At 38.2% G+C, this 14,799-nt stretch overlaps 1 protein-coding gene across 9 annotated transcripts in view; it reads right to left on the bottom strand.

Moving 5' to 3' along the window:
- Positions 1-14,799, bottom strand: part of Rbp6 (RNA-binding protein 6) — a 765,794-nt gene that overhangs the window by 20,601 nt on the left and 730,394 nt on the right. Inside the window, exon 12 of one of the 9 annotated variants that reach the window (XM_072007202.1) lies at positions 8,491-8,562. The exons of the other annotated variants lie outside the window; for them this stretch is intronic. Coding sequence (XP_071863303.1) covers positions 8,491-8,562 — 72 coding nt within the window. The remainder of the gene's footprint in view (positions 1-8,490; positions 8,563-14,799) is intronic. 9 annotated transcript variants of the gene reach the window in all.

Here is a 14,799-nt window from a genome sequence, read left to right as displayed (position 1 = left end):
TTAATTCAATATGAAATCGCTTATATGCTGCTATACGCATGCATAATTGCACGAGATTGGCGTGCAAATTACGACACATTTATTTTCTTTTATCTCTAATCGTTTTAAAGCTACAACCCGATCTACTTTCCCGAGCCACTGTGTACATAGAAAGTTATTTAGAGATAAGCATCGATGCTATAGAATAAACATAAGAAGAGATCGACGATAGTAGTTGAAAGTTTCTACATAATACAAAACATTACGATATGCCGCAAAAGCTAGCGCCAGGTTAATTGGGTTAGTGGCTCCAAGTATAGATATGTACTTAAATGGTTAACCAGTTTACGAGAAAATGAAACATTGCGAGCCTCATGAGGATCGAAGGAGACGCGTCGCAAACAGATTTCCCATTATAATTAAACGGATTTAGTAAATTTCTAAATACCTACAGAACTTTAATTCTTGCACAAATTTTGAAAATCTCTAAATTATTTTTTGATAATAAAGTAAAGTAAATCGAATAAAATTAATGAATATCAAATTCAATGAACGAACGCTACGAGAAAATGATAGGAGAATATGCGAAAAACATTGTCCGAATGGCACGCTAACGCGGAAGGAAAAAATCAGCTTCGGACAGCGTGAAAACAGAGTTTTCCCAGAGTGTGGAATCTCGTTTTAGGAACGGTAACCGGCAGGACTGATAACGCGATAGTGTAAGGGGGTGAACGGACCATAAATCGCGGATCGACGTGATTTGTATGGGGTATCACGCCGCTTAATGGTGTGGCTTGTCTCTATCGGGCACGGTCGAACTCTGGCCGGAAGTTTCGAGCCACTGCCAGGTTACAGAGGAATATTTGCCACGTGTCTCTATCGTGTGAAAATTTACATGACTTCATATCTTTTTCTCACCCCGCAATCCTAGGCTATAAATGGGAATGGTATGACCAGAGAACTACGTGGTTCGCGTTTGTCACTAGATTACGCGAGGATGATTCTGAAGAAACTGCCAAATACGAACAATATTTCATCATTGGTAACGGACGAAAAGAGGTAAGCTCCATGGATACGACACAGGGAAATCTCTTGCGATCCGATTAAGTAATATGGATTAAAAAACTGCGTAGGATGCGGAGGAATACGTGATGCACTCTTGATTGTAGAACCGTGATTGTAGTACGAAATACGTAATTCTATAGCGAATGTGAGATTGAGATTATTGGTGCATAAGAAGATTATTGTTACACGTAGCTTTTTGTAAAATTTAAATGTTTTATCACATTTTAGATTAGGAAAAGATTGCTTTCATAGATTATTTTAACTTTGACTTTAATACGTAAATTTTTAATTTGCATTCGTAGTATCTTTTTGCCTGCTTAATCACTGATTTTTTATTCATTTCATTCTTTTTGAAATTTTCTGACTTCAATTAAATTAATTACTGTTTTAAGAAGGAACCAATTATTCATCTGTCAAATAAGACCCAAACCATAGACGGAATAATTACATATTAAACAAAAGCTAAAAACGTTAATAGAAGTTAAATAATAGTTCACTCATTTGCAATTCTCTAATATAAGACACTAAAGAATTTAGTCTCGATCATACAATCAATAACATATACGTTTCTCCGCAATAAGAGCACATCGAACCTGATCCAACCGCTCGAACAATGGAGGTTGCTGGAACTTTGGGGGAGCGTAGCGTAAGAAAAGCGGAGACACACAAGAAGTAAAGGACGAAAATCGGAGTGCTGTAAGAGCCTGGTGACAAATGAACTGGGAAACTTCGCCCGCAGACGTTTATCGAACGTTTCATAGAAAGAAGGGGGCCATGTACCGAGATAGCTGGTTCGGAGATTCTGGATTTCGCAATTCACGAAAGAAAAAGAAAGGAAAACACAGAGAGAGAGAGAGAGAGAGAGAGAGGGTGTCGATAACGCCCAGGATATCTCGCATCCAAAAATGTTTGTGCACGCAATGGGAAAATCAAGTGCAGAATGCACGCGGTAGCATCTAAAACCGAACTTCTTAACGTTCATGTGATTCGATCGTTTTCATCGAAACGGCAAACGCATAAAGATCTAGGCCAAGAGTTCATCTATTTCAAGTGTATCACCAGCTGACGTAGATACGATCGAGAGTCTGTATAACGGGAGAGGAACGGTCTGCACCGCGAAATCCACTCGTGGGGTATGAAATATCGGCCAGTACGGAGACTGTGACGTCTTGATAGGAGAATGATTTTGATCAGGTAAACCCGCGTCGATCTATAGATCGGGTAATTTTTCAATTCGTATAACGCTGACTCAAACAGCTCCAGAAATCGACTCGTGACTTCTGTTGCTGTTACTTTGAAATCCATGCTTCGAATAGGACGAAATTGACGTGGACGAAGGAACGGAGGAACTTCGAGAATAATTGAAACTATAATTTTTCGTTCGTTCGAGTTTTCTCTGGTTTCGAAATAATAAGAAATTTAATTGGAAAGCGAAATTGGCGAATGTTTTGGATACAATGGATGAGAATGAACATAGGATTCGTGAATACCTTTTTAAACTGAAAAGTGCAAATGAACCGAGCTATCTGGTTGGCTAGATATTCAGGGAAAACGAAACTGTTTCCGTCGATCGATACGATACCCGACGATTCTTAGAGTGGGCAATAAAATGCACGTGTCTCTCTGACAGAATATTTCTATGCATCTTTATGTATATATCGCGGGCATAGATAGCGTTAGCGCAAGTACCGATTTGTTTTTCTCGGACAGGAGTGGGTGACGGCAAATATATATCTCACGCTGCTGATAAAATACATCTTCTTGAAATATCGGTGAAAGTTAAGGATAGCGTCGTAATGCAAGCGGAGGAAACATAAATATGACGGTTCATGAAGCGACGAGTGGAGAAAAAAGCGGTGTACGATTAAATTTCAACGATTTAAAACGATTAAGAATAATTTAGAATCGTAATGCATTTTTATATTCTCAAGTTATTTAAATTTGATGTGAGAAATCGTTTTGTGACGACGAATTTCTAGCGGAGAGAAAACGACAAAAAGGCGTTTAGTATGCAATTATCATATCTGAACGTAACGCAACATGATTGCATCACGTACCATTATTAATACATGATTTAAAGCATTCAGTGATCGCGACTCGATCATTCGTGCAGCGAAAAAGCACCCTCGTTATCCTGAAATATGTTCAAGCGTACAGCCTCGACGAAGCAACACACCGGACGAATCACGCGCTCGATCAACAATGACGACGATGGTTAATAAGTTGATTAACAACAGGCTGTTAGTTGGTAATGTCCTCGTACAGCGACGAGAACGCGAAGCATCAACAAAGGGAACAATTTTAACATGGTTCAATCTGCACATCCTAAACTACACACAGGTATTCAACGAACGAATACACCGATAATAATTGTAAACCTTCGAAACAGTATGGATAGGCATAAAAATAGTAGTGAAAAAGTATATGTAATAAATCGAGTATCTTCAACGTCGAAACTCTCTAAGTAACTACGTACGCGTTCAAAAACTGTGGTCTCACTCGGCTAAATATTAACTAAAATAATTAGCGTTCTAATACACTAGTCAATTAAACTCCAACGGTATTCAAAAAACATTAACAACGATTCGAGGTAACAGGTATTCAAGTTACTAAACGTATCCAAAAAAATACTATTCGCAGATACAGCGGGTTGGTCAGTACAATAGAAAAGGATAATAATATAGTATAATACGTATTAAAAAGATACGGACAGTTAAAAATCTGCGGATATACACACGACACACAAAAGAAAGATATCACTCTCATACTATCTACGCACTAATCTACTGTTCTATCAAAGTTATTCTATAAACTATGGATCGACGATTTCGAGGCTGTGGTCGGAATCTTTTGTCTTTTAACCTTTGACGTCCGCCACGACCTCCAAGCTCGCCTTTCTTCATCACTACTGTGTCTATAACCATTTAATCAAACTGAGACGACACTTAAAAATTATCTCTCAATGGATAAAGATACTGTTTACGGTCAGTCGACGTGTTCTATTTTATGTCGAAATTCCGACTAATATAGCCTAAACACCGCTAAGGCTGCCAACTATCCTTGTTCCGTGTTAAACTCGCATATATCTTGTCGCAACTCGGACAAGCTCGATCGAGGTTAATTTAGCGAACGATAATTAATTTTGTTAAAAATGGTACGCTTAGTTGGCAACCTTATACACTAACTAGTTCAATTACTGTAAACGTTAAATTACAAAAGTCAAGTTGACAACGAATCTCTTTTACTACTGACTGCTTCTAACCAGAGGCTATTTATATCCGTTCAGCTCGATTTGTCTAAGTTGTCTACGTATTCGTACCACCACGGGATGATATTTTGTGTTGATATAACGAATTCACGATATATGTATTCTATTTCTTTGCCATACATCGAAACGTAGAAATCATAAATTGACAAAACATCAGCGACCGATCGCCCCGTCGTGGTCACGCTAAATTAGTACTATGAATAATGTATAATAATAATAATAATAATAATAATAATAATAAAAGACCACTGTATATACGACGACGTTTCTAAGAGACAGTAGGTTTAGGTAGATGGTAGATTACTCGCCCCTAGGTGACTGCATCTTCGAGGTAGTCTTCGTCATCGATCTCGGCAACAGTCCTGTCCCAGACGTCTGCCTTCCTCTTTTGAGATTATTCGACTCGAAATTTAGCCGTATTTCACGCGATAACAAAATGTGACCCATAGCCGGTGCAACGGCGACGAACGGAGCGAATTCTCGCGACAAATTCTGTCACGTGTATCGTGTCATGGAAGCTGATATTCCACAGCGTTTCCACAGGAGCGCGAGAACAATAACTTCGTATCCGACGAACAAAAGAATGTTGACGCGAGATACAAACGATTGTTTATGAAGAAACAAAAAGAAGATATAAACGTGTATCGTGGTTGCAAGTAAGAGAAATTCCAAAGGCAAGAATTCGGGCCCGGAAGGAAACGAACGGAAGTCTTCATCGACTGTTGGCACATTCGTTTGGCTATGGGTCGTGCGACCAAGGGAAAGCTTTTGTTCTTTCAATCGTCGACTGTTCTCAGTTTTCACTAGAACTACAGACATTGAGCTTCAATGCATGCATCCTTTTGACTGGAAAGAACGTTAGTCGAAAAATGTACGCGAACGAGGGAGTCCAGGATGTAAGAGCATAATTCAGAGTAGGTCACACCTTCTTATTCACGAATGGGAATCCTTTCCTTGATGGATTTTACAATCGTTTCGGGAAGGATTCGAAAAGCTTTCCTCTTCCATGCTACATATATATATATATACGTATTGTACACACAAAATTTCTCGCGATTACGTTCCCGTTACGAAGAGAGAAAAAAGGAAAAAAAAAATCAGAAGAACAGGTGTCTAAAGACGTTAGGCTAAGTTCTAGTGAAAACTAATGCAGCAGTTTAGGCTTCTTTACTCATTACGAATAATAAAATTGGAAATCTTGGAAAGTAACTATGTACTATGAGCTAGGCAATCATCCAACACCAGTACAAGATACGGGTTTTAAATATATATATATATAAGTATAATATAATTATGTATATGTGTATACATTAGTCAAATTTTTTTGATACCATTACTTCTGGGCTATTCTAGATACTATAAAGAAGAGAATATCACATGAAGAAAAGTAGAATATAGTATATAGTGGAGATATTTTACGCTATCTTTCTTACGTAGAAAGCAATCATCTCTTCAGAATACTTCATACAACAACGTATCGTCGTGTTTTCGTTACAATTCTAATCTCTATATCGTTACTCGACTCGAACTTCAAGCTTTTCATCACACCTGCGTCCGCTTCCATTCGCGGATCTATGTGCGACGATAAATACGAAAAGCAATCAACACACGAGACTACGTGACTAGAATAAAAGAAAGAAAGGACGGCCGTAAACAATTCGTATTCCGTTACGCGGAACCAACTTCATCTTATAATGTAATATAGACATTATAGTTTATCCCGACTGGAAAGTATCGAAGAAGCTGAAGCGGTGTGACGGGTTACAGGATGCGCAGGGTTATCCGTGGAAAGAAAGTCAAGCCAGAGTATAAAGTTTTTAGAAATCCTGTATCGATTCGAGTAAACAGAAGTCGTTTGGAGAAACAGAAATGCATTACGAACAATAGGAACAAGGAGAAGAGGACGGTAAGCGAGGAAGGGAAACGGAGATTGAAAAGAGTCGACGAAAAGTAATTCCAAACTTTCGACGCGAAATCGTTCGCCACGGCGGCTACCCTTAAGTCGCTTCTTCGATACTCAGATCGGTTCGAGGAGCGTTCCACTCCCATCTGAAATACTAATTATAGCGATGATAAAAAGGTAACGTAACGAGATAATGACGGGAATTAAAAGGCAACGAATTACACGATGAGTTAGGTCCTGATCGAGCGGTAAATCAATTTTTACCGCTTTTTATTCTCTTCTGACCGTTTACGTTCGAACTGATCGATAGTGTCACGGAAATTGTTGAAATTCTCGGTGATTAACTGCATCGACACTTTTATTCATTGCGTGTGTTCAATTTCCATTCCATTACGTCGTACGTAGAGCACATTCGAAATTCCATTACGTTCTTTTTTATTTTCATCACCTTTAATCAATGATCGTTTGAACAAATTCAACGGGCCCCGGCTCGAAAAACAGTCGACGAACTTTTCAGCGAATTAAATTCCGTCCGCGCGTGAAATATGTGTTTTTCCTTCGGTGCATCGCGAGAGAGGAAAAAACTACAGAGGGGAGGAATGGCAAACAGATCGAATCGAGAAGATGCTTTCGGTCAATGTCGATACCGTCCTGTTCTAATAGGTTCGATATTAATATTCCGGGAACGCGACGAGGATATACGGGTACGCGTTCCTCGAGCTTTTTTCCCGCGTAAATCAACGAACCCGACCGTTTTGCCGGTATAATCCAATTACATTAAAAAATTTTGAACGAGCTGGCGCTTCCTTTCTACGTTTTCCCTTGCTCTCTACACTCCGAATATTTCTGAACCGACAAAATGGCCAGGTGTCCGTGATTTCCCGTTCGATTCCCGTCAAAAAACGATCGAATGAAATTAGGATGTTTCCTCGCCTCGTTGCGATTCATAATTAAAACGGAAATGTTGTTTTCACTTAAATTCGCAGATACGTTCGCGACATCTTTCCGATAAGCCGGATTGTCGACTTCGGTGATGAAATGGTTACAGGCGGAACAACGAACAAACGGATGCACAAACTATAATAACAAAATACGACGTTTTGTCTCCTAAGCATTCCATAAGAATATACATAATATGTTTATATAATATATAAATGTATATAACAGTATGTGTACCAAAACTCCTACCAATCCAATATAATAGAACACTATCGTTAAACAATGCTCGAACTATGGGTACCTAAGACAACTAATTGGCAACAACGACTCGTATCCAATTAATTAAGAACAAGTAACGTGGACCGTGTAGAGAGTTGATATGTTTAATGGATAATCAATTTGTGTATGGTATGTGATCGTGTGCGATTTTGGGACAGTGAAAGTTTGTTCGAATTTATGGTTCAGCGACGTAGTAAATGATTTCAATAGATTTCTAAGCGGCGAGTGCGATTTAATATAAAACACGAGCGTGCACATTTCCGTTGGTCGACTGTTAAATTGAATCACTAGTTTCGAATGAGTTCACGAGCTGCATAGAACGGGTGGAAATTGCTTGAAATTGACGTAGAATATAGAAGGAAAATAATACGAAGATTCGATGATACTTTAATTCGCTATTTTACGCGGTGGGGCAAATCGTAATTTACTTCATCTTTCTAAAGGAGGTACTCAGACGTGTCTTATTTAGCGGATTTTCTACGGATATTGGAACAAAATTCAAGCTCCGCATACGCGCATTAATTACCAAACAAAGGCACGTTTGACAGTTCTCATTTTTCGCAATATAATTTTCATGCAAATCATTTTCATACAAATAACGTCGTTTTAATTTCAGCCTACTAATTATCTCCGTTTTTCGACGATCAACCGACTCCCATTGTATTTTAATAACTACCGCTATCGATCGAGCAACAATGCCGTTATCGCGGATTTACTAACATACTCTAAGAGAAAAAAAAGAGAAAAGGACTTTAATTATAAGAATGAGATGTATTGTTTATCAAAATGTTACAGAATGGAGTATGCTAAGCACTAAAGATTATCGTTTAAACCGGGTTCGAATCGATAACTATGACAGACCAATTCACGATGCGATACCACATGGAGATGTTTTGCAATGTGAAGGTATACGGGTGAAGGTGTTCGTGTGTGTATCTGTGTTTGTATACGTGGAATTTGGGTACGTACTACGTACTACGGATTACGGTTACCGTCAACACGAGCGAGAACACGAGAACTTGGTGGAACAACCTGGCACTTTGGGGTTGAAGCTTACCGGTGCAACCCCCGCTGGGGCTCACGGACACTCGGCCCACCCTTGGCCCCACTGCGCGGTACACGACCGCTCCTACCCAACAACAGACATCACCGATCTTATATTATGCACACTTTTCCCCGAGATATCGCGATTATAGAACTTTATTATGTATCGTGTTATGGTTATACGTATGTACACTAAGTTTGTGGGAATTACTATTTCGTTGCTGGATGAAGCTCCATAGAAGAATTATATTATTTATTATATAAGGATAAGCCGAGTTTGTACAATTTAACTAGTTTTACACTCTGTATGTAATTTACGTGTGAAAAAAATATTACTGAATTTTTATTTTTTAAGAGTTCCTAGAGAAACTGGTATATGCAATTAATGACATGGAAATCGTATTATTAAAGTTTCTTTTAATTGATAGGGTACGAATTGCGTAACAGTCGATATCATTACGTTGACGAGACGCTTAATCCAGCATCGTAAGTTTCGAGTACCTCCTAGAAAATGCAAGTCAAAGTTGCCCTCTGCCTCCAACTCGGCTCGTAATATCAGAACTGCACTCGTTCGAAAATATACAATTGCACGAGTATGCTTTTTCCCGAGTTTAATCCCGGGATGTTGAATGTTGAATGCTGAATTATTTCACGAAATAAGTGTATCGATTATGTTAGATGTTATCTAGCTCATAGTAGTTCGAAGTGAGAAACATTATCTCGTATTAGAAGAAAGATGTTGATTTGTTCTCTATTCTTTTTTGTTTGTTTGAAACATTCATGTCCAATGCATTTGTTCCATATCTCTAGATCTTTTTCTTCTAATACAAGATGCGATGGATGTTCTTTTTTTCCTTTCAATATCATCCGTTTGCGTGGTAGATTTTATTTATTACAGACATTCATTATTTATAATCCTTAATCATTATAATAATAGAGCTTCAGCGAATTATTACATTGTGTCGTTAATATGTACGCACGTGTAAATAAACTTGTTCTCTCATTTTGCTTCAGAGCGATATCTCTGATAGACATTAGGTGTTACGTTTCTTTTCATCTTATTGTTTTTTTTTTTATATATTTTGTTTTTTACGTTCTTTTTTGTTCATTTTACCGAGTACCCATTGAAATGTTTACAAAACTCTCGTGACTGCAGATTTCCACTTATCAATTTGTTTTCTCGTCTTATCGTTGGCGTTTTTTAATAAATTGCCCGAACCTCGCTGGATGGTCTCGGAAATTCGGTTATTCCTTTACAAGCATCGTTTGCAAGGCGCATCGTCGTTAGAGCATAGAGTTTCAAAGAAGAAGCGTTTCGTTTTATCTTTTTTTTTCCCCTTTAAATTTACATCAAGAAAGATATATATACGCGTATGTATAATATACAATTCTCATCGGCCAATGAGTCGAACGTCATCTGTAAGCATGGGTAAGAAAACTTGAAGTGACTTCCTGAGATAATTTCCGTTTAAACAACACGTGTATCAGAGCGACAATGATAGAAAATAAACTTTAAAAAAACGCAATATCCTTTCGTAATAATAAAAATACATACGTTCGAGTCCGAGATTAATAATAAAGTCCGTTAAAGTTAATCCATAACGATCATTAAACTATATTTTATGTACATTTGAAAAATGTAAACGACGATAAATATTATCCGATCGACGATCGAAAAGATTTATATGTCGAGAGAGTAAATTAGTATAAAATTTTCATCTCCTTCCTATATGACACTCAGATCTTCGTATTATCGAAAACTCCGCGTTCAGACAATGATTCGACGTGATAGAAAGATTAAGGGGGCAAAAATCGAAAAAACCGACTGCACAAAACGCCTTATTTCGATCGTAAATATTTAGCGATTATCCATATTTAAACATTTCAATATCATCATCATCATCATCATGGACGGTATAATGTTTTGAACGTTTCCCCAATTTTCTAACTTATTACGAGTGACGAGAACGACGCGTGTCTTCAAGTATTCTTACGGATGCTGGTGCCTTTTAGCACTTCGTTTACTCGTCGTCGACGCAAATAATTCGGTGAGAGTGCAAAAGGCGGTCGATCGATCGGATTCCGGATCGGGCAACGTATTATAGAAACCCACGCGCGATCACAGCGATATAACAACAATTCTTACGAATAGCAACAATCGGACCATAGCTCGATAACGTTAACCGCGTCAACTTTTTTTTCTCCTTTTTATATCGACGTATACATGTCGCGGAAATTTAACTAACAATTTTTTTAAAACCTTTCTTTTTCCTCATTTCAGGTGATAAACGATAAACGATAAAAATCCATCGAAAATATGAACAAAAGTACGCAACGTAGAATCGAAATTTTTCGCACAATAATCGCAATGACAAACAATTTTATTTATTTCTTCTTTCGTGTTTCTTATTTCTTTCTTTCCCTTTCTTTTCTCCTTTTTTCTTTTTTTTTTTTTTTTTTTTTTTTTTTGTTACAGAGGACGGTGATGTTAACGCGAGCGAACTATAGCCACGCATAAAAGTATCAATAATATTGTTTAAGCATCGTGTCGTTAACATATATATAAGCTCAGGACAGATGTATCTTCTCTTTGGCATCAGCTTAATTAACGCCAGCGACTGAATTGTCTTTCTCGTCGGTTTCTCGCAAAATCCTCAATGTCCACTAGTTTTCTTTCTTTCTTTCCAATCATTCCGTATACTTTTTATTCCCATCTCTTCTTCCGATGCTTTCTTGTACGAGTTCATGTCGCTGGCTCTATTAAGAAACTATAAACTCATGCAAGCGAGCGTTTAAAAACCTGATTTGTTTTCCTCGTGATTCCTCGCTTCCTCTTAATACTGTATTAACGGTACGAGAGACCAAGGACGGACAGCTCGGTCCTCGTCATCTTTTGCTTTTCGTGCACGCAAACTTCTATACATCGTGTATTCACGCGATTCACGCCGTGAACGTCGGTATCGTGGCTCGCAATCCTTCGCAGGATCGTTAGATCTTAGTCTTTTATCCCAGCTTTTTCTTACGTTATCTTTTTTTCTCTTGTTCTGTTTCTCGGTTTTTCATTCATTAACGACGACTCGAAAAAAAAAAAAAAAAAAAACACACAATAGAATCGAAATCACGAATCACAGCTTTCGCGGAACGTATACTACGTTGTACAACGAGAGATGGGTCGGATTCGGGGATAAAATATCGTCAAGGGACGTCGAAACTAGACGATCGAGAAAGCAAGGGCTCGAGAAAGGATTCGCGGCAACGCGTTGTAGAATGAATGTTCCTCGTTGAGTCTTTCGTCGTAATTAATTACCATCGTTAATTCGGATCACCGGCTGTGAATTGTATATACATCGCAAACAGGTCACGGAAGACAGGAGTCGATGCGTGCTATTTTGTTGACATTAATGGGATATCAATAGTCCTATTAAGGGATTGGTTGGGTCGCGATTGTTTTCGAAATCAGTCACCGAAGGCTATACGTATAATTAGTCGACAAGCGCGACAATAGATGCTACGGAAGTATTAAACTGCTTTATTTATCGGATTAATTGAAATTAAGCCGTAATTACTGACATAGGTGTTTTATAATTGTTGGCTGAAAAACTGTTCGTGTTTGTTTGCGCGATGTCTCTCTTGTTTAACCATTTGAAGAAGACCTCTAGCATTATGAAGAGTATGAAATCGTAAAGTGTAAGTAGTAACTCGGTATGATTATTCAAACATTGATAATTAAGGTATCAACTTGAATTGATAATCTGTCGGCACTTTGAAAGAAACAAAAAAATAGAAAGCCAAATTTTAACGCTAAAATACAAACATTATTTTATGTTTCCTCTTATGACATTCTCCAAATTTTTATTTTCATGTTACTACACTAGTTCAATGTCTTATTTGGTTACAAACCGATAACGAAACTTTTGTTAGTCGTAATTATCACGAATGTTTATGTTGTAATAATTAATCAGAGGACTAACGCCTCTTTCCCGATGTCGTCCTTGCTTTCACGTTCCATTAGCAATATTCGACGGAAAGGTGGCGGAGGGTGAAGATCGAGGACATCGAACAGGCGTGGAAGATAAACAGAAGAACGATACAAAAAGCATAATTTTCTCGTTAACTGTCTTTTGGGCGGTTTGCTTCGGTGCGGTAATCTCTTCTACGAGGGTCGGTACTCTCTTTCTTACGTTTTCTTTACTTTCGCCTAACTTTTAGCAGATGCCTTACTCTCTACGTTTAGCAATACGTAATTTGCTCTGGATAAGAGATAGCAGTATCGCAACTTCAGCATCCTGTCGATTCTGTGTCGTCCGCTAGATCCCGTTTTTGTAACGCGATTTTCGCTTCTACATCTGCATCTAGTCGTGAAACAACATTAACCGAAATAAATCGTAGAATATCATCGGATCAAGAATTTCCAATGAAAAGCGGCTGTGCAGGCGTTTGCGTGCGTGGCGTGCTTTTATTAATGTTTTAAATTCAATCTGTTTGACCGTGTTTGAAAGCACGAAATGTATTTTCGAAATAAATTGCTTCTGAGTTCGTAGAAACAGTTCGATTCCATGGTTATTTCAAAACTTCCAAGCCACGGTATGTGTTCATTTAAATTTAAAAAGAATCGAAAAGTCTCATTCATTGAAATATTCGAAAATATTCTTGGCCTTTCCAATTAATTACTTTCTCAACAAATTTGTTGTGATAATTATTTCTCAAGGTTCAAACAATACATCACAAATCATATCACAATAAATTATTATTCCAAGTGATAATTGTGATTGCAAGAAACTCGATTTCTCTAAACATTCTCATAAACGATCTATTAAGCCGTTCTTATACATAGAATACCGACAGGATGCTTCAGCTTGAACACCCGGAAACGCCTATATCGTTTTATGTCTATATGACCTACGCTAAGTGTTTTCGATTAAAACTGTTTAGCTTAGAGATTACATAGAATGTGACTACATTTCAACCACTACAAAGATCAAACGACTACAAGAGAGAAACACGTTAAACTTCTTTTCAGACTGACAGGAATCGTGGTGACAAGGACTTGGATGCGTCGATGAAGAGGAAGAACTGGACGATTTAGGCTTGAAGGAATGAAATCTCGATCCAGGAACCTAGGAAAAGAGACAGAGAGATATACAGGATATCGGAATATTTAAACATCAACCTACGCACAATTCTCTTTGCGATAAATCAATTTATCATTATACTTTCTTCTTGCACCTGTGTCTACCCTGAAGCTTGCAACTATCTACTTGCGTTGTACGTCTTCGAACGGATTCATTTCTCACTTTGTCACAACCTTCCCTCCCCCACACATACGCATGCACAATAAAGAAGGGGCAAGAATGATCTTGACTTCGATCTTGATTTTTCTTTTACGCTAGATCGCTGCTTATCTCCACGGGGCTACATACTCGGCTATTATATTGACTGGCTGGTGAGACTGTCGCAAATCATCATACGTTGACGTTTTTCGATAGAAAATAACTTCGACGCTCTTGTCAAATTTTAGCATTTTAAACTAAATCTAAAATTCAGAATTTTCCAAATATACATACGTATCTATAAAACGAGCTAAACTTTTATTTACTGCTAAATGTTCTCGAAGCAAACGATTCCACAGTTCGTTTCGAAATACCTTGGAAAAACTGGAGAAGCTGGAGATCTTCCGCCAAAACTGAAAACGTGGATATCGAACGAACGTTCAATTAAAAAACCGAACTAGGTATTTCCTCACGTACGCCAAGCGTACGGACGCGCAACAGCCTCGCCGTTGGGCATCCTAGATTCGGACCGTGCGTTCATCTCTGTACTCTTTTCTCTTTCCTTGTTATATGATTTCCTTTCAAAGTGTGACGGTATAAGAGAAGATATACATTAACTACCTACGGTACTACCAGTAAAGAGAAGAAGAAGAAGAAGTTGTAGTAGTAGTTTTAGTTGATGAAATGGAGGAGCAGAAAAAAGAGAGAACGTCAGAGGAGGGCTGAGGGGGGCCTTGATGTTCGGGTAAACCGGATAAATACTCGGCCCCGTCTCTTGCGTGCATCGATTGCGTGCTCTCTTTTCCCTTTCTCGGTTCGGTGTTTACGTGTTTTACCCGTTTCATCCCTCGCAGGGACTTTTCCTTCGTTCCTATCTATTCGAACGTCAAATTTTTTTGCGGAAAGCAGCGCTGCGCTTACGCAACTAATCTCTTTTCTTGTATCGCAGCTATTTTCTCATATATGTGTACATATGTGTGCAGTGAGCCAGCATGCTCGCGCACATTTTCAGTGTTTTCTTTGTATAAGATGTGTGTATGTGTTTTTGTTTT

Source organism: Bombus fervidus, chromosome 7 (genome assembly GCF_041682495.2).
Source record: "Bombus fervidus isolate BK054 chromosome 7, iyBomFerv1, whole genome shotgun sequence".
Classification (NCBI taxonomy): domain Eukaryota; kingdom Metazoa; phylum Arthropoda; class Insecta; order Hymenoptera; family Apidae; genus Bombus; species Bombus fervidus.
Note: the sequence above shows the minus strand (reverse complement) of the source record. Positions and strands in the feature narration are given on the sequence as shown.